The sequence below is a fragment of the Anomaloglossus baeobatrachus genome, chromosome 3, assembly GCF_048569485.1.
Source record: "Anomaloglossus baeobatrachus isolate aAnoBae1 chromosome 3, aAnoBae1.hap1, whole genome shotgun sequence".
In the NCBI taxonomy this organism is placed as follows: domain Eukaryota; kingdom Metazoa; phylum Chordata; class Amphibia; order Anura; family Aromobatidae; genus Anomaloglossus; species Anomaloglossus baeobatrachus.
In genome coordinates this window covers 323998772-324018691 of record NC_134355.1, presented here as the reverse complement: position 1 = coordinate 324018691, position 19920 = coordinate 323998772, and the positions used below count along the sequence as shown (strand labels likewise).

The window sequence follows — 19920 nt, the reverse complement described above, 5'->3', positions numbered from 1 at the left end:
TTTTTATTTAATTCTAATTTTACTAGAGGCACTGGGGGCTGCCATGCTGGATTTGCTGTGTGTGTAACGACAGTTACTCACTGCTATATGGCAGCCCCTGTGCATAGACTGTAGTAGTCGGAATCCGACCCCTAGGCTTATTACAGGAGAGCTCCCTGCTGTGACTTGGATGCGCCCCCTGGGCTGTCCAGATCACAGCAGAGCGAGGAGATCAGCGCCCATGCTGTGTGCTGAACTTTTCCCCCTGTCACCCGTTCGGCCCGTGGGGAGTAGTGTACTGGCGCCCCTCCCCCGCCGCCGATGCTACCGTCTGATAATACCCCCACGCTCTCCCCCATGGCCTGTCACCTGTCGGCCTGTGTGAGTAGTGTACGGCCCCCCTCCTTCCCCGGCTGCAGCGGGCGTGCTTGTGTGTGTCAGAGCATTTTGTGTGTGTGCTCGCAGAGCAATGTGTGTGCATGCTTGTGTGTGTGTGTCGCAGAGCATTTTGTGTGTGTGTGTCGCAGAGCAATGTGTGTGTGTGGTTGTGTGTGTGTGTGCTGGCAGAGCAATGTGTGTGTGTGGTTGTGTGTGTGTGTGGCAGAGCATTTTGTGTGTGTGTGCTCGCAGAGCAATGTGCGTGCTTGTGTGTGTGTGTGTGTGTGTGTGTGTGTGGCAGAGCATTTTGTGTGTGCTGGCAGAGCAATGTGTGTGCGTGCTTGTGTGTGTGGCAGAGCATTTTGCGTGTGTGCTGGCAGAGCAATGTGTGTGTGTGTGTGCTGGCAGAGCATTTTACGTGTGTGTGTGTGTGTGTGTGTGTGTGTGTGCGCGCCACTGCATGTGAGTACCTGTGTGTGTGTACCGGTGATACTGTCTGCAGGGTTGTGTATCTAATCCTATCCTGTGTGATACTGTCTGCTGAGCCGTGCATCTAATCCTATCCTGTGATATTGTCTGCTGATCTGTGTATCTAATCATGTCCGGTGTGATACTGTCTGAGCCGTGTATCTAATCCTATCCTGTGGGATACTGTCTGCTGAGCCATGTATCTAATACTCTCCTGTGTGGTACTGTCTGCTGAACCGTGTATCTAATCCTATCCTGTGATACTGTCTGCTAAGCTGTGTATCTAATCCTGTCCTGTGTGATACTCCTGCTGTCCTTGGTGACACTTTAGACATTTCTGGTCACCAACAAAATGGCTGTTCATTGTGTCCCTACATGTCATTCTCTGTTATCTGATTAGGAGGGGGAGCTGTGACATCACACACTGGAGAGCACAGACTCCGCCCACTTTTACTTCAGTTGTAATGTGAGCTTTTTCTACAGTAGGATTTCTGTAGGATTTCAGAAGCTGTTCCCCCTAGTGTTTAACAGTGGGAAAATATCACTTTTTAATTTATTTTTTTTTTATATTTTGCACAATTAAAAACAAATAATATTTAAACAAAACATTTAAACATTATTACTTTACATTTTTTCAGTTATTGAATTTTTTTTTTTTTTTTTTACTTGACGATACCTTCCCTTTAAGATTCCTGGGTCATCTTGCATGCACTGCTCTTTTGAGGTCTATCCATACATTTTTAATGATGTTTAGATCAGAAGATTGAGAAAGCAATTGTAAAACCTTCAGCTTGCACCTTTTCAGGTAGTCTACTGTTGATTTTGACGTGTGTTTAGGATCATTGTCCATTTGTAGACGCCATCCTCTTTTCAACTTCAGCTTTTTAACAGATAATGTGTTTGTATCAAGAATTTCTTAAAATTTCATTGAATCCTTTCTTCCCTCTACCTGTGAAATGTGCCGTGTGCCATTCCCTGTAACACAACTCGAAGCATGATTAATCCACCCCCATGCTTAAAGGTTGTCGAGATGTTCTTTTCCTGAAATTTTTTTTTTTTCTCCACACATCTTTTGATCATTGTGGCTAAAGAGTTCAATGTTAACCTCATTAGTTCTCCGGACTTGATTCCAAATACTTCAGGCTTGTTTAGATGGGGTTTTTTTCATACTTCTAATGCTGAAGTAAGGATGCAGAGAAGTTTTCTTCTGATGACTTTTCCATGAAGGCCATGTCTGTGCAGGTTTCTCTGAACAGAACAATGTACTACAACTCCAGAGTCTGCTAAATCTTCCTTAAGTTCTTTTGCAGTGTAGCAGGGGTTCTGATTTGCCTCTACAGCAAACCTTCAAGCAGCTCTCAGAAATTTTGCTTGGTCTTCCAAACCCTATTTTGACCTCCATTGTTCATGTTAAGTGCTATTTCTTGATATTTTGAACTAAGGAAAGAGACAAGCGGTTTCAAGTTGCTATCTTCTTATAGCCTTCTCCTGCATTTACATAAGCCCATTTTCCTTGATGAAAATAATATAATTTATTTTTGCCTAAAATACAAAGCAAATATGTAATCTTGAACTTTGTGCCTTTTTAGAAATCATTTCTGTTGTAAATAAGTTTTCCAGTTTGGGGCTCCCTCTTGTGGTCAGTGCTGGCAGTGCAGTTGATTTGTGGAATGAAAGCCACACACCTGTAGAGGACTGGCAATCAGGGTCAGACTGGGACTATATAACTGAGTAGTTTTCTCTTGTTACTTGCTGGGGCTCAATGGTTTTGTGTGTTAAGTATAAAATGCATACAGCTGCACACAGTGTGCAGCTGTATGCATTTTATAGTTACTATGTTTTTTCAGCTAGCACCTGTTCAAATTTGTTGGATGTGCGGGTCAGTTTTTTTGGATATTCATGTGTGTTAAGGACATTCTGTAACTAGCCCTGCTCACAGCCAGAACTCCTCTCAGATAAGTGGTCTTTGTACTTCTGTTGTTTGTTTTCCACTTTCTTGTTGTTTTTTTTTTTTTCTGCTTTAATACTAATGCTTGATTCCTATTTTGTCTGTGTGGAGTTCTTGGTGGAATGGGATCATTCCCTGCTTGGAGTGTCTGTACACTTAGCTACATGATTCTGCAAGGTATTGTGTTTGTCATGCTTTATATTAATTCAGTCCCTCATCTGTATTAGTGTTTTTGGATCCCAGTAACATCTGAGTGCTGATACAATGGGGGAGAGGTTGTGTGACCTCAGAATTTTTCCATATCAGAAGTGCTGGTATATATTAGGGTTTTTTACTGTTACAAACAGTACTCCTTCCTATCCTTTTCTATAAAGATAGTTTGGGCCTCACCTTTGCTGAACCTGTCTTTTCTGGCTTTGTAATGTGTTTTTCTAGATCACCTAGCCTTTACATGTGGGGGGCTATCTATCCATCTTTGGGGACTGCTCCAAGGCAAATTAGCTTTCTTTTATTTCTATCTGTGAGAATATTTAGTTCTGCGGCTGTGTCGAGACGACTAGCTCATCGTAGGCTCGTCCCACGGCTACTTCTAGTTGTGTGTCAGAATTAGGTCTGCAATCAGTTAAGGTTCCAGCCACTCTGTTACTATTTGGGATTCTGATCCTCCTCGGTCCCTGATTCATAACACATTTCATCTTCAACTTGCTTAACTGTTCACAATACCAGTGATCTTGACCAGGAGTGCCAGAACTTTTACATGCCACTGTATATGTGTGCGTGGGTGCTTATGTGTAGACACATATATAGCTATTGCATAGAGCTGTAATGTGATTATGTGCACAAAGTCGATTAGTGTTTATTCATATGTTTTCATTTAATTCTCTACATGGATACTTGAACAATTTTTTTTTTCTTTGTAGGGAATGGCCATTTCGGTTTTAGGTCCAACATTCCCTGACCTAGCTGCAAATGTGGAAAGCACTGTTGGAAACATTTCCTACATTTTCGTAGGGCGGTCTTTAGGATATCTTGTTGGCTCTGTTTTGGGAGGTGTCCTTTTTGACCACATAAATCAACATCTCCTTCTAGGTATGTGACCTGTATAATAAAATGTGCCTATTACACATGTTGTTGAATTTCACTACATAATATCTACTTCTATTCACTGTTGTTAGGCCCTGTGCGCACACTGTGTTTTTACCCGCAGCTTTGCTGCAGAAATTTCTTGAGAAATGTTTGTAATCTTTCTGCAGACATTTCCCAGCAAAACCTATGGGGGAAAAAAAAATAGCTGTGCACACACTGTTTTTTTTTTTTTTCTCAAGAAAATTCTTTCTGCAGAATTTCTTGAGAAAATGTTCATGTCACTTCTGTTCTGCAGGTACCTGCGGTATTTCACTCCATTCACTGTAATGTAATCGTGAAATACCGCGGTTATACCGCAGGTAGCAAATGATGTGCGGTATACCCTCGGTATAGTCGCGGTTTACCTGCGGTAATGCTAATAGCTGCCTGCGTTTTGCAGGGAAGTGATGTCATTATGACAGGAAGAGGAAGCGAAGCAGAGTAAACACACATCACCCTCACTGGATGCCGCACGGAAGCACTTCCGTGTGGCCTCCATCGGGTGCAGTCTGTGTCCCGCTCCAGCCCCGCGGCTGCCTGCACTGCAGTGTCCGTGTCTGGCCGCAGTATCAGCAGCTTCTCACCCTGCAGTGCTGGCAGCCACGGGGATGACGAGCGCTGCTGTCAGGTTAGATGAGATCATTACCTGCTGTGACAATCTCCTGCACTGCTGATGTCAGCACAGTTACTGCCTTCTATGCCCGTCTCACGGGCGGCTCGAGACTCACTAGCGGTGACGTCACGGGCTCTCGCAATACTGCTGAGAACGCGGTGGGCATAGAAGTCCGTGACAGCGCTGACGTCAGCAGTGCAGGAGATCATCACAGCAGGTAATGATCTCATCTAACCTCCTGAAGTCAGCGCTCGTTATGCCTTGCAGTGACCTGGGCTGACCTATTGATGTTAGCTCAGGTCACTGCATTGCTCTCCCAGCCAATGGGGAACATTTTGTTCTTCATTGACTGGGACAGTGACTATGGTATGGATTACGCCGGACCTGGAATTGATTGTTCTTTTCAATAAATTGGTGAAAGAGGGAATGTTTTGGGGAGTGTTTTTTCAAATAACACTTTTTTTGTTGTCTATTTTTTATTTCTTACTGACTGGGTTGGTGATGTCTGGTATCTGATAGACGCCTGACATCACGAACCCCAGGGCCTGATGCCAGGTGACATTACACATCTAGTATCAACCCCATATATTACCCTGTTTGCCACCGCACCAGGGCAACGGGATGAGTTGGGGCGAAGCACCAGGATTGGCACATTTTATGGATGCGCCACTTCTGGGGTGGCTGTAGCCTGCTATTTTTAGGCTGGGGAGTGTCCAATAACAGTGGACCTCCCTAGTCTGAGAATACCAGACCACAGCTGTCTGCTTTACCTTGGCTGGTGATCCAATTTGGGGGGGGACCCCACGTTTTTTGTTTTAAATTATTTATTTAATGTAAAATTACAGCGTGGGGTGGCCTCTGTTTTGGATTACCAGCCAAGGTGAAGCTGCCAGCTGTGGTCTGCAGACTGCAGCCGTCTGCTTTACCCTAGCTGGCTACAAAAGATAGGGGGGGATCCCACGTCATTTTTTTTTTTAAATTTATTTTTAGCCTAAATACAAGGCTAAGCACCCTTTAGTGCCACAAGTCACTAAAGGGTGCCAGCTTAGAATATGCAGGGGGTGGGACATTATATATGTCTTTCTCATCTATTATCTATCTATTCATCTATCCATCTTTCCCTCTATGCATTATCTGTCTGTCTATCGGTTATCTATATTATTTATTGCAGTTACAGCATAAAAAACCGGAGGGACCAACCTGCGGAAAAACCGCGGCAAAAACGCATGCGTTTTTCCCGCGGTTTTGGTGCTTTTTTTACCGCAGGTGCGGTGATCTTCACCTCCCAGAAGTTTCTCAAGAAATCACTTTTCTAGTGCGCACATAGCCTTAACACTTTCTCGTACATTTATGGCATACACATATGATATGTCAGAAATGTCTTGTAGCTACAGATGCCACCTTTTGGCATATACTATAAATGTATGAAATGGGAATATCCCTGAAATGCAGGTTTACTATTCTACTATTGAGCTAAGGTTTTATCTGTTTAGATTATCCTCTTGTCTCTAAACTTTGATTCTGGAAGCCATAGACTCATACAGTATGTCTAAGGCTAGGTTCACACACTGCGTTTTTTTGACGCTGCGTTTTTGTGCGTTTTTTGCGGCAAAAACCGCACAAAAACGCACCCGCGTCAAAAAACGCACGCGTTTTGCCGCGATTTGGTGCGTTTTTTTGCTGCGTTTTTGCAGCGTTTTTGCTCACTGCGTCTTTATGCAGTTTTTATCAGTGAACAAAAAAAAAAGGTCTGATGTCATTTCCTTCTTCAATGTGTTCTTCATTCTCCACTAGTGTATGCAGAAGAGCAGACAGCTGCAGAACTACAAGGCTCAGCATCCTCCATCCAATAGTGTATGCAGGAGAGCAGACAGCAGCTGCAGAACTACAAGGCTCAGCATGCTCCATCCAGGACTGTATGCTTGAGGGAGAGTCAGGGGGAGCAGACCTACAAGGCTCAGCAGCTCAGCAGCAAGAGCAGACAGCAGCTGTCGAACTACAAGGCTCAGCATCCTCCATCCAATAGTGTATGCAGGAGAGCAGACAGCAGCTGTCGAACTACAAGGCTCAGCATCCTCCTTCCAGGACTGTATGCAGGATTTCTTTGCCCCCCCCAAACAAAAAAAATGACGTGGGCTTCGCCATATTTTTGTATGCTAGCCGGGTACAGCAGGCAGGTACGGGCTGCCCCCAACCCCCAGCTGCCTATTTGTACCTGGCTGGGAACCAAAAATATAGGGAAGCCCTTTTTTTTTTTTTTTTTTTTAATTATTTCATGAAGTTCATGAAATAATTTTAAAAAAAAAATGACGTGCGCTTCGCCCAATTTTTGAGTCCAGCCGGGTACAACTAGGCAGCTGGGGATTGGAATCCACAGTGCAGGGTGCCCATGCTTTCTGGGCACCCCCGCTGTGAATTGCAGTCCCGCAGCCACCCCAGAAAATGGCGCTTTCATAGAAGCGCCATCTTCTGGCGCTGTATCCAACTCTTCCAGCTGCCCTGATGCCGGGTGGCTCGCTGGGTAATAATAGGGTTAGGGCTAGCTGTATAGCTGGCCCTAAGCCCGAAATTCATGGTGTCACGCCAATATTAGACATGGCCACCATGAATTTCTAGTAAAGATAAAAAAAAACACAACACACAGAAAAATATTTTTATTAGAAATAAAACACAACACAATTAGTGACTCCATCTTTATTGAAATAAAGAACCCCCCCCTCCGCAGTAATCCTGGGTCAAGGGTCCCGCGCCGTCCAATCCGGATCCAATATCGTCTGATCGGTTTGCTGGAAGGCAAAGCGATCAGATGATGTGTCAGGTTCAAGAGCCTGAAGCACATCACACATCAGCTGATTGTTTAAAAGCCGATTATACAATCAGCTGATGCATCGGTGCAAAAAAAAATAAAAAATACTCACTTATGTGCTGATTACCGGCAGCTCCTGGAGCGATTGGAGGAGTCTGATCCCATCCGATCGCTGCAGCAGCTGCCGGTAATCAGGGATGAAGTCTCCTGAGGCATCCGCTGATAACCGGCCGGGCGCTGGCGTCAGCCCGAGACTTGCGATCACCTGATGCGTCAGGTGACTGCATCAGGTGATCCATCGCCAGGTCCTGCATCCTGCAGGCATACGTACCCGGGGAGACTGCATGCACCGTGAGTGGCGGGACCGGGAGGAGGATTTGGGAGCGGGCATGGCACCGGGAGTCTGCAGACAGGTGAGTATAACTTTTTTTTTTTTTTTTTTTCTGTTCACTTTTGATTTTGCAGCCGCTTCCACCTCCCGCCCGTACATGGCGCCGCACGGCAGCATACATGCACTGGACGGGAGGTGGAAGCGGCGGTGACGGTACCGGGAGGATTCACGCTTCTGTGTTTACTGACAGAAGGAACCCTCTTCCTGTACATGTCACTTTACTACCCACCTCCTGCGTTTTATAGCTGCGTTTTTGGTTTTAGAAACGCACCAAAACACAGCTATTTGCGTTTCTCATTGCGTCTTTCAACATCCCATTGCACTCAATGGATGAAAAGCGCAGTGAAAAACGCGGGAATAATTGACATGCTGCGTTTTTGTGGCACCACAAAAATGCAGCTAAAAAAAAACCGCTGTGTGCAGACAGCAAAAATGAAAACTCAGACTTTGCTGGGGAAGCAAAGTCATGCAGTTTTCTGAGCAAAAACGCACCCGAAAACTGTGCAAAAATGCCACGAAAAACGCACTGTGTGAACTTACCCTTAGACTAAACTTAAATGTGAAAAGTATATTCAGCCTTTTGGTTACTGAATTTAGCATTTTGTGACCAGTATAGTTGTATGTTAGAATGTCACCTATACCTGCCATTAAAAAATAATGTTCTTTTATCTTTCTGTGTCTTCTTATTTCAAGGGCTGTCAATGTTGTCTACTTGTACAGGACTTTTTGTCTTGCCTTGGTGTAAGAAAGCCATATTTCTCACTGGAGTTATGTCTATTGTGGGAATTTCCATGGGATTCCTAGACACTGGTAAGCACAATGCTTCATGTACAATTTATGAATTAAGATATAAAAAAGCAAGTGCTCATACATTGTTCTCTAACTTTGATCTCCAGTGTAATATCTATCATATATAAATATCTGACTTATCATTGGATTAGATACAAGCTCATCTGGGTGATAAATGGTCCTAAAGATTTACACAAGCCTTAATGCTGCTGATTTAGAGGTTCAGAAGTCTCATGAGCTGTTCATTTCCTAACATATAGAATAATTTACTATCACTGAACTGCCAAAGGTGAACAATTTCATGCTTGGTTGTATTTACCAACTGCCATTTTGTAACATAAAATAGTGTTGAATGTGGTGGCAGATTCTCTCTGACCTTCTCTAGTTGATTGATCGGTCTCTCCCTTTGTACCCACAAATGAAAGAAACTTCGAACGTCTTTGTTTTCTCTGAAACCCCAGAGTGTTTTTGAGAGACATACAGTCATGCCTGAAAGTGTTGGCACCCTTGAAATTGTTCCAGAAAATAAAGTATTTCTTCTAGAAGATTATTGCAATTACACATGTGTTGTTATACACCTGTTTATTTCTTTTGTATGTATTGGAACAACACAAAAAAAAAAACAAGGGAAAAAAGGCAGAAAATTGGACATAATTTTACACCTAACTCCAAAAATGGGCCAGACAAAATTGTTTGCACCCTTCATTTAATATTTGGTAGCACACCCTTTTGGAATAAATAACTACAATCACTTGATATAACTATCAACAAGCTTCTTATACCTCTCCACTGGAATTTTGGACCACTCTTTTTTGGCAAACTGCTCCAGGCCTCTCATATTTGATGGGTGCCTTCTCCCAACAGCATTTTTCTGATCTCTCCATAAGTGTTCAATGGCATTTAGATCCGGACTCATTGCTGGCCACTTCAGAACTCTCCAGCACTTTGTTTCCATCCATTTCTGGGTGCTTCTTGAAGTATGTTTGGTGTCATCATTTTGCTGGAAGACCCATGACCTAGCTTTCTGACACCGTGCACTACATTGTGACCCAAAATCCTTTGGTAATCTTCAGATTTTATGATGCCTTGCACACAATCAAGGCACCCAATGGCAGTAAAACAACCCCAAAACATCTTTGAATCTCCACCATATTTGACTGTAGGTACTGTGTTCTTTTTTTTTTTTTGTAGGCCTCATTCTTTTTACGGTAAACAGTAGAATGATACTCTTTACCAAAAAGGCTTCACTCATCTGTACACAAGACTCATTCCCAGAAGGATTTTGGCTTACTCACGTCTACTTCCTCCCTGAAGAGATAGTTGGCTTACTCCAGTACATTTATGTGTCTGTGTCAGCAGCATCCTCCTGGGTCTCCTGCCAAAGTGTTTCATTTAACTTAAATGCGGACTGTTAGTTTGCCCTGACACTGATTCACCGTGAGCCTGCAAGACAGCTTGAATGTCTTTGGAACTTGATTGGGGCTGCCTATCCACCCTCCGGACTATCCTGTATTGCAACCTTTCATCAATTTTTGTCTGCCGTCCACATCCAGGGCGATTTAGCTACAGTGCCATGGGTTGTTATTGTTTTAAACATCTTGATTAGCTGGCACAATGAGGACAGAGGAAGATCTCTGGAGGTGGACTTGTAACCTTTTGATTGTCGATATTTTTCAACCATTTTGTTTTTCAAATTCTCAGTTTTTGTTTTTTGTTTTTTTTCCCTCTTAATGTTCTCCATGCGTAGTGTGGCACATACAACACAGAGATTGAGTCAAGTTTTCTACTTTTTATCTGGTTTCAGGTGTGATTTTCATATTGCTCACACCAGTTACTTGCTTCAGGTGAGATTGAACGAGTATCAAGTGCTTGAAGCAAAGTTGTATACCCACAATTTTGGAAAGGTGGCAACAATTTTGTCAAGCTTTTGTTTTTGTGCTTTTTTTGTGAAATTATGTCCAATTTGCGCTTTTTTTTTTTTTCCCCTCCTTTTGTGTGTTGCTCCAATACACACACAGGAAATAAGTGTGTAATTGCAATAATTTTGTGGTGCAAATACTTTATTTTCTGGAAGAATTTCAAGGGTGGCAACACCTTTGGCCTTGACTGTACCTGAAGGTTGTGCAGTCAGGCTCTCATTTAAGATGTTTGTGGTTTGGTCAGCGTGAATCAGGTGACCAGTTTACTTTAACCCCTTAACGACCCATGATGTACTGGGTACGTCATGGATCGTGTGTCGTTAAGCCCCGCCCCCTGCCGCCGGGAGGCGGCGGCAGCGATCCGCGCACATATCAGCTGTTTTCAACAGCTGACATGTGTGCCTGCTAGCCGCGGGTGGAATCGCTTCCACCCGCGGCCATTAACCCCTTACATCTCGCTGCCAAAATCTGGCAGTGATATGTATATGGGCGCCGCCATGACAGTCACTTATCCCGCCACCACCGGAACTCACGTGACATGATCACGTGACTTTCGGTGGTTGCCATGGTAGCACAGGGTCATGTGATGACGCCTGTAGATAACAGGACTCACTTCCTCTCAATGCCAGAATACAGCCGGCATTGAAAGTAAAGCACCAAATCTGCAGTTCTCAGCTCTGTAGCTGAGATCTGCAGATAGTGCAGAGCGATCGGATTGCTGATCGCTATAGCCCCCTAGGGGGACTAGTAAAATAAAAAGTAAAAAAAAAAGTTTTAAAAAATTAAAAAAAAATAAAAAAAACCTAAAAGTTCAAATCACCCCATTGAAAATTAAAGGGTTAAAAAAATAAAAAATATACACATATTTGGTATCGCCGGCTTCAGAAATGCCTGATCTATCAAAATATAAAATCAATTAATCTGATCAGTAAATGTCGTAGCGGCAAAAAAATTCCAAACGTCAAAATTACGTTTTTTGGTCGCCGCAAAATGCAATAACAGGCGATCAAAACGTAGCATCTGCGCAAAAATGGTACCGTTAAAAACGTCAGGTCGAGACGCAAAAAATAAGCCATCACTGAGCCTCAGATCCCAAAAAATGAGAACGCTACGGGTTTTGGAAAATGGCGCAAAATGTGCGCCACTTTTTTTTGGACAAGCTTGTGAATTTTTTTAACCCCTTAGACACAAGTAAACCTATACATGTTTGGTGTCTACAAACTCGCACTGACCTGAGGCATCACATAGATACATCAGTTTTACCATATAGTGAACACAGTGAATAAAATATCCCAAAAACTATTGTATGATCACACTTTTTTTGCAATTTTTCCGCACTTGGAATTTTTTTTGCCGTTTTCCAGTACACTATATGGTAAAACTTATGGCTTCATTTAAAAGTACAACTCGTCCCGCAAAAAACAAGCCCTTACATGGCAAGATTGACGGAAAAATAAAAAAGTTACGGCTCTCGGAAGAAGGGGAGCAAAAAACAAAACCTCAAAAACGGAAAGTGCCCGAGGGCTGAAGGGGTTAAAGAAATTTTAGAGAACTGTACCTAAAATTAATGTTTTTATGAAAAACTGATGTCAAGAATGTTTTAATTTTTTTGCAAACACATATTAGCATTGCATGTTACACTAGCAGATAAATCAAAATGGTGGAAACCTATGTATTCCACTTCCAGGTAAGTTATGGGTAAAGAGTAAGTATCTCCATAATCTGTATTCTCATGCTATGTACACAACAGTTCAAAAGTTTAGGGTCACTTAGAATTTTCCTTATTTTTGAAAGGAAAGCACTTTTTTTTTTCAATGAAGCTAACATTCATTTACACAGAAATACACTATATACATTGTTAATGTGGTAAATGACTATTCTAGCTTTAAACGCCTGGTTTTGACTGCAATATCTACATAGGTGTATAGAGGCCCATTTCCAACAACCACGACTCAAGTGTTCGAATGGTACATTGTTTGCTAATTATGTTAGAAGGCTAATGGATGTTTAGAAATTCCTTTAAAACCCTCGTGCAAGTATGTTAGCACAGCTGAAAATAGTTTTGCTGATTAGAGAAGATTTACGGCTATGTGTCCACGTTGCTTTTTACCTGCTTTTTTGCTGCTTTTTCAACTGCAGTGTTTAATGCCAAAATTGGTGTGTTCTGCTTTTCAAGCAAAGTCTATGGGAATTTGGGTTTCTTGTGCCCACTATGTAGTTCAAACTGCGCCTTTTTCTGGCAGAAATTTGGGCAAAAACTCTGCTTTGCAGTTCAAAACGCAAATGGCAAAAACAATTGACATGTCAGTTGTTTTTGCCATTTGGGTTTTGCACTGCAAAGCTGAGTTTTTGTCCAAAGTTCTGCCACAAAAAGGCTGCAGTTTGAACTGCATAGTGGGCACAAGAAACCCAAATTCCCATAGACTTTGCTTGAAAAGCAGAACACATCCATTTCGGCATTAAGCGCTGCAGTTGAAAAATCAGCAAAAAAGCAGGTAAAAAGCAACATGGACACATAGCCTAAAACTGACCTTCCTTTGAGCTAGTTGAGAATCTGGCGAAGTGGGAGGCCCCGCTGCACAACTAAGCAACAAGACAAGTACATTAGAGGCTCTAGTTTGAGAAATGAACGCTTCACAGGTCCTCAACTGGCAACTTCATTAAATAGTACCCGCAAAACGCCAGTGTCAATGTCTACAGTGAAGAGGCGACTACGGGATGCTGGCCTTCAGGGCAGAGTGGCAAAGAAAAAGCCATAATCTGAGACTGGCTAATAATAGTAAAAGATTAATATGGGAAAAAGAACACAGACATTGGACAGCGAAAGATTGGAAAAAAGTGTTATGGACAGACAAATCGAAGTTTGAGGTGTTTGGATCACACAGAAGAACATTTTGTGAGACGCAGAACTACTGAAAAGATGCTGGAAGAGTGCCTGACGCCATCTGTCAAGCATGGTGGAGGTAATGTGATGGTCTGGGGTTCCATTGGTGCTGGTAAAGTGGGAAATTTGTACAAGGTAAAAGGGATTTTGAATAAGGAAGGCTATCTCTCCATTTTGCAACGCAATACCATACCATGTGGACAGCGCTTGATTGGAGCCAATTTCATCCTACAACAGGACAATGACCCAAAAGCACACCTCCAAATTATGCATGAACTATTTAGGGAAGAAGCAGGCAGCTGGTATTCTATCTGAAATGGAGGGGCCAGCCTAGTCACCAGATCTCAACCCTATTGAGCTGTTGTGGGAGCAGCTTGACGACCGTATGGTACTCAAAAAGTGCCCATCAAGCCAATCAACTTGTGGGAGGGGCTTCTGGAAGCATGGGGTGAAATATCTCCAGATTACCTCCGCAAGAGACAGAGAATACACACACATGTATACAGACGACACTTACACACAGCGTACAGCCATATACACGCACACACACACACGTACGACATGTACGTACAGCCATATACACTGACACGTGCATACAGCCATACACACAGACACGTACCCAGACGACACGTACACACAGCGTACAGCCATATACACTGACACGTACACACAGCGTACAGCCATATACACACAGCGTACAGCCATATGCACTGACACATATACCCCGACGACACAGCGTACAGCCATATACACTGACCCATACACACAGCGTACAGCCATATACACACTCGTACACAGACGACATGTACACAGTGTACAGCCATATTTTTACGCACACACACACACGTACCCTGATGACACGTACACACAGCACAGTTCAAGAAACACAACACCAGCTACCAATATACAGATGTTGGAGAGCACAAACAGTGTGACACATGTCCACTGCTCCTGTCAGCACCACTAAGCATAGACGTATGTTCATTTCACCGCACTCCTGATGCGATAGCATCGGGCTTATTTCTAGTTTGATAAATGTATGATTTTTCATAGAAAAGACAATGTCTGGGTGACCCCAAACTTGAACTGTAGTGTACATAACCTATACCATGCACACCCGGCAGTGAACTGCTGTTACAAGCACACTTATTGTCCATGAGATTGCAGCATAGAGTTTTAGGAAACTGTGATGATATGCTTATAGTTCCTTTTCTATCTTTCAATAGGAATGAGGAGTGGACTTGTTTGTTTTTTTTTTTTACTGTACTTTTAAGCGGAATCTGTCAAGTGGTTTTTGCTAGCCCATCTGAGAGCAGCACAATGTAGGCAGAGACCCTGAATCCAACAATGTATTACTTTGTGGTTTTTGGTTCTGAATCAAAGCTTTTAGATTTAGCATGCAGCAGAGCAAAGAGAGCCCACACCAAACACTGTAAGTAAACAACAACACTGGACCTTGATAAGACACATGATTAAATTCTTTTTTAACCCTTACAACATACTGTCTTGATTACATAGCAAAAATCTACTGACTGATTCCCTTTAGAGGACAGGTCTCTTGCTCTTTATATTGCATTAAGCTTTTGTGACTTGTGTTCACAGAATAGATAAAAATTGCTTTTCCACAATTTTTACTAAGTATGTTTTTAATTTCTCCTAAGAATATTAATTCATTGTATCTTTCTGCACATCAGGTGGAAATGTCGTTATTCTCAATACCTGGGGAGATGAAGCTGGCCCACATGTGCAAGCACTCCACTTCAGTTTTGCTTTAGGGGCTCTATTAGCTCCAATATTGGCAAAAATAATCCCGGAAATTCTGCCACTTGATCAGCTTCGCCACAAACAATTCCTGCCACTGAAGGGTATCAACCAAACATCCCAGGAACTGTCTGGTTTTTTTGATATAAAAAAATCCATGTTATCCTATATTGTTATTGCAACATATATTTTGCTGGTTTCTTTATTTCTATTTATCTTGTACAGCAAGACTCAATCAAACCAGTCTGCCATCAAGACTACAGAAGAGAAAGTACGGACAGCCAAATACCACAACGTCCTTATATTTCTTCTTGTCTTGTTTTTTTTCTCCTATGTTGGTGCAGAAGTTGCCTATGGTTCCTATATTTTTACTTATGCCATCACTACAGTAGGAATGGATCATGATAAAGCAGCTGGACTGAATTCAATATTTTGGGGAGTGTTTGCTGCAGTTCGAGGTTTGGCCATCTGTTTTGCAACTTGTCTATATCCGGGCACCATGCTGCTGCTTAGTGTGATTGGTTGTGCTGTGTCATCTTTGTTTTTACTTCTTTTTCATACCCACCATATTGTGCTTTGGGTTGGTAGTGCACTCTATGGTGCCTCTATGGCTACCACATTTCCTAGTGGTTTTTCTTGGGCACAGCAATACACAACAATTGGAGGAAAGTCTGCCTCCCTGTTTGTTGTCGGAGCAGCACTAGGTGAAATGGCAATTCCTGCTTCTGTAGGATATCTTCAGGGATTGTTTCCTGCCCATCCAGTACTTATGTATACAATATTGATCTCTTCTGTGTTGACTGCAGTTCTCTTTCCAATTATGTACAAAGTGGCCACTTGTCCAAAAGAGAAGACTCGGTGGCATGGAATTGAAAGTGAGGACCGGAGAGCTTTACTTTCAGGTTCTGCAGTAGAAGAGGAGGATGAAGAAGAGGATGCTCAGCACTGGAATGAAGCAGACTTTGAATCTATTGAGATGAATGATCAGAGTAAAAACTACAGCACTGTGATACAAGACAGCACATCAGAAGTGACTTCAACTTCGGATGTCAGCAGTGAGTTGGTAACAAAAAATGGAACTGCAAAAGATGTGATTGTTAATAGGTCTCCATCCAAAAATCTCAATGCAGACAGAGAAAAAAATGACTAAAATGTTGCTGAAATTGCCTACAATTATTGGCTGACCGGATCTTCCTCGGATGATGCTTTGATATGCTCTTAAAAATGAAAGTGCCGTCCAGTAAATGGGATAATTGGTCATCTCATTAAGCAGAAGTGTTAAAAGCAAAGGTGTCTGTCTGTTTTCATATCCCTCAATTTCTTGAGGCTGAATTATCAGTGCATCTGAAAAGCCCTTGAATCATTGTTATTGCACCTACAAGGTGGTATGTTAAAGTGGTAATATTTTTCTGTGAGGAAGCAAGTGAAAATGTGAGGTATTACTATAGATATCTAGGCTTATGGAGAGAAGAGCTGGCCAGATTCTCAAGTGCATTACTGTTTTTTAAGGCCTCCTTGATATAGACTTTTTTTTTTTTTTTAAAAAAAAAAGCATTTTTGGTGGCTTTTATTTTGTTACATTTAATACATGCATTTTTAAAGGCCAAGTAGAAAAGGCTATAGCAAATGCATCTATTTTTTTTAATGCAAAATACATGCACCAAATGGATAACAGTTGTAGACAAAAAATATGGCTTAAAGTGAACATGTCAGGTCCCATATGCCTTTTAACCTAGCAGCAGGGACATGTGTGGGCTAAATATCCCTGCCTAACCATTCCTTGCCTAAAATATTGTGTAAAAGCACAGTATAAAAAAAGGTATGTATATAACTTGCGTTTTCTCTATGCTAATAATCGCTTGGACTACATGCAAGGGCGTTGCTTTGCCCCAACTAGTCTGCCCTTTTTCCATGGTATCCCAACACTACGGGCATGATACTATATTTCAATGAGCTAACGCCACCGCCGGTTCATGGAAATCTCACGCATTCGTGTGTCTCATTCCCGGCTTCAGACGTGCTCTGCACATGCTCGAGAGCATAGGAGACTTTGGATAATGCACAGTGTGCTTGTGAAGTCGACAAGCGTACACCCAGCTAAGAAGGCCAAGTGATGCTGCAGGTATGGGACACGCGCATGCACAAGATTTCCATGAGCCAACATTGGCGTCTGTTCATTGATATCATGCCCACAGGGCAGACTAGTCTGGGCGAAACAACACCCTTGCGACTAGTCCCAGCGCTTATTAGCATAGGGAAAACCCTCCCCCCTTTTTTTTTTTTTTTTTTTTTATACTAAGCTTTTACACAATATTATTAGACGGATGGTTAGGCAGGGAGCTTTGGCCCACACATGTCCCTGCTGCTAGGTTAAAAGGCATATGGGACCTGACAGGTTCACTTTAAGCTTTCTAGTCTTAGGCTATGTTCACACAGGGCTTTTTTGGCACGTTTTTGCTGCGTTATTTAGCTGCAGATTTGCCTTGGTTTTATGCAAATCCATGCTAATAAAAAGCTGCTTTTTACAGTCCCAGCAAAGTCTGAGATTTCTAAAATCTCATGCACACACAAATACATCAGGTTTTTTCCCTGACTGTTTTTGTCAAATACCTGCGTTTTTGGTCAGGTTTTTAAAGAATGAGCTTGTTAATTCTTTGCTGCAGATTTGCTGCATTTTTTTCATTGATACAACCCATTTTGTAGAAAAAAGGCAGCAAATCCGCACCAATCTGCAGCAAAAACGCCACTAATAAACGCACCAAAAATGCAGATGACTCAAATGAGATTTCCTGCCACAAGATCAGGTTTTAGTCAGGAAAAAAAAATTACCAAAAAAGCCCTGTGTGAACATAGCCTAAGTCACGTGTGTGGAGGATGCTCAACTTGTCATTTATATTCTAAATTTTGGCTTGATCAATGTGATGATGTGGTAAATGTAAAACAATTTAATGTCCTTGGGCACACATTTATATACACTGTGGATTTTGTGTGTTTTTGTTTTTTTTTCCTGAAGTGTGCAAAGTTTTCAGAGCATATTAATTCTTGCATTATTTTTTTTTTTATGCGAAAGCTACCAACTTGGTGGGGGTTTTTTTCTGCCCTAATTTTGAAGAGCTTTAAAAAAATAAATAAATAAAAATTCCAGCACTTATGGGGTCAGAAAACAGACTTGGGGAAGAAAAAGGCCTTATGGTGACGACACAACTTTAGGTGGGTTAAATAAGAAATATTGCATGCATATAGATAACTTGACGTGGGCATTTTTCCTTTTGGTTTACATTAATTTATTGCTGGATCCACGTTTCCTAAGCTGAATTGTGTTGAACTCTGGATTTCCATAGGACCAAAAAACAAGCTCTGTGGAAATTGGGCAGTGATAAGAGAATGTTAACTTAAATTAGATTTTAACAATGGAACATCTAAGGTGGCCCTAGAGTACTGAAATTAATGGAAAGCTGTACAGGTAGGAGTCCTTAGGATTCTGCACTAACCTAAGCACACATCTGGATGTGACGTATGGTGTGCTGGGGATGAAGACCACTCCTTACATTGTTCAGTCTGGAAGGTTTTAGCATAAATTGTAGATGCCCTGTTATCTTACCACTATGCCTCCATATACTACTATCTATTAATGAGGATGTGCCCCTATATATGGGTGCATCTAAAGGTATGCTATATGATTTGTGGTGTGTGAGCAGGGCACCCCTTGGGTATTATGCACAGGCAATATGGGTTTGTTGCACTATATACAGTAGCTGGTAGAGGGTTAAAATAAATCTTTCTGGTGATTTTCTAGCACAATACTAATGGTATCTTTAAGTGAGGCTTAGAGTACCTTCACACTTAGCGATGCAGCAGCGATCCGACCAGCGATCTGACCTGGTCAGGATCGCTGCTGCATCGCTACATGGTCGCTGGTGAGCTGTCAAACAGGCAGATCTCACCAGCGACCAGTGAACAGCCCCCAGCCAGCAGCGATGTGCAAGCGATGCTGCGCTTGCACGGAGCCGCCGTCTGGAACCTGCGGAGACTGGTAACTAAGGTAAACATCGGGTATGGTTACCCGATGTTTACATTAGTTACCAGTGTGAGCAGGGAGCAGGGAGCCGCGCACACTGAGCGCTGGCTCCTTGCTCTCCTAGCTACAGTACACATCGGGTTAATTAACCCGATGTGTAATGCAGCTACATGTGCAGAGAGCAGGGAGCCGCGCACACTGCTTAGCGCTGGCTCCTTGCTCTCCTAGCTGCTGTACACATCGGGTTAATTAACCCGATGTGTACAGCAGCTACATGTGCAGAGAGCCGGAGCCGGCAGCACAGGCAGCGTGAGAGCTGCAGAGGCTGGTAACTAAGGTAAATATCGGGTAACCACCTTGGTTACCCGATGTTTATCTTGGATACAGCTTACCTCAGCTGTCAGACGCCGGCTCCTGCTCCCTGCTCGCTTCATTTGTCGCTCTCTCGCTGTCACACACAGCGATCTGTGTGTCACAGCAGGAGAGCGGCTTTGAAGAAAACGAACCAGGGCTGTGTGTAACGAGCAGCGATCTCGCAGCAGGGGCCAGATCGCTGCTCAGTGTCACACACAGCGAGATCGCTAATGAGGTCACTGCTGCGTCACAAAAAGCGTGACTCAGCAGCGATCTCGGCAGTGAGCTCGCTGTGTGTGAAGCACCCCTTAAGGAGACCTTTCAGGATCATTAAGTTTTATTGTTCTACATGATCTTGTTATCTTGCTGTAAGCTCCATAGAATTCAGTGTCTGGTGCACACTAGTCAAGTGTATATAAATATAATAAATACAATTACCCACCTTCCAGTGTATTCACAATCTCTGCTGATAAGGTGGGAGGAAGTA

At 42.7% G+C, this 19920-nt stretch overlaps 1 protein-coding gene across 2 annotated transcripts in view; it reads left to right on the top strand.

Moving 5' to 3' along the window:
- Positions 1-18923, top strand: part of SLC60A2 (solute carrier family 60 member 2) — a 50305-nt gene extending 31382 nt beyond the window's left edge. For both annotated transcript variants that reach the window (XM_075340045.1, XM_075340046.1), the window contains exons 2-4: positions 3694-3862; positions 8402-8518; positions 14995-18923. In XM_075340045.1, the coding sequence (XP_075196160.1) occupies positions 3694-3862; positions 8402-8518; positions 14995-16211 (1503 nt within the window). In that variant the 3' untranslated portion in view covers positions 16212-18923. The remainder of the gene's footprint in view (positions 1-3693; positions 3863-8401; positions 8519-14994) is intronic.
- Positions 18924-19920: the final 997 nt, after the last annotated feature.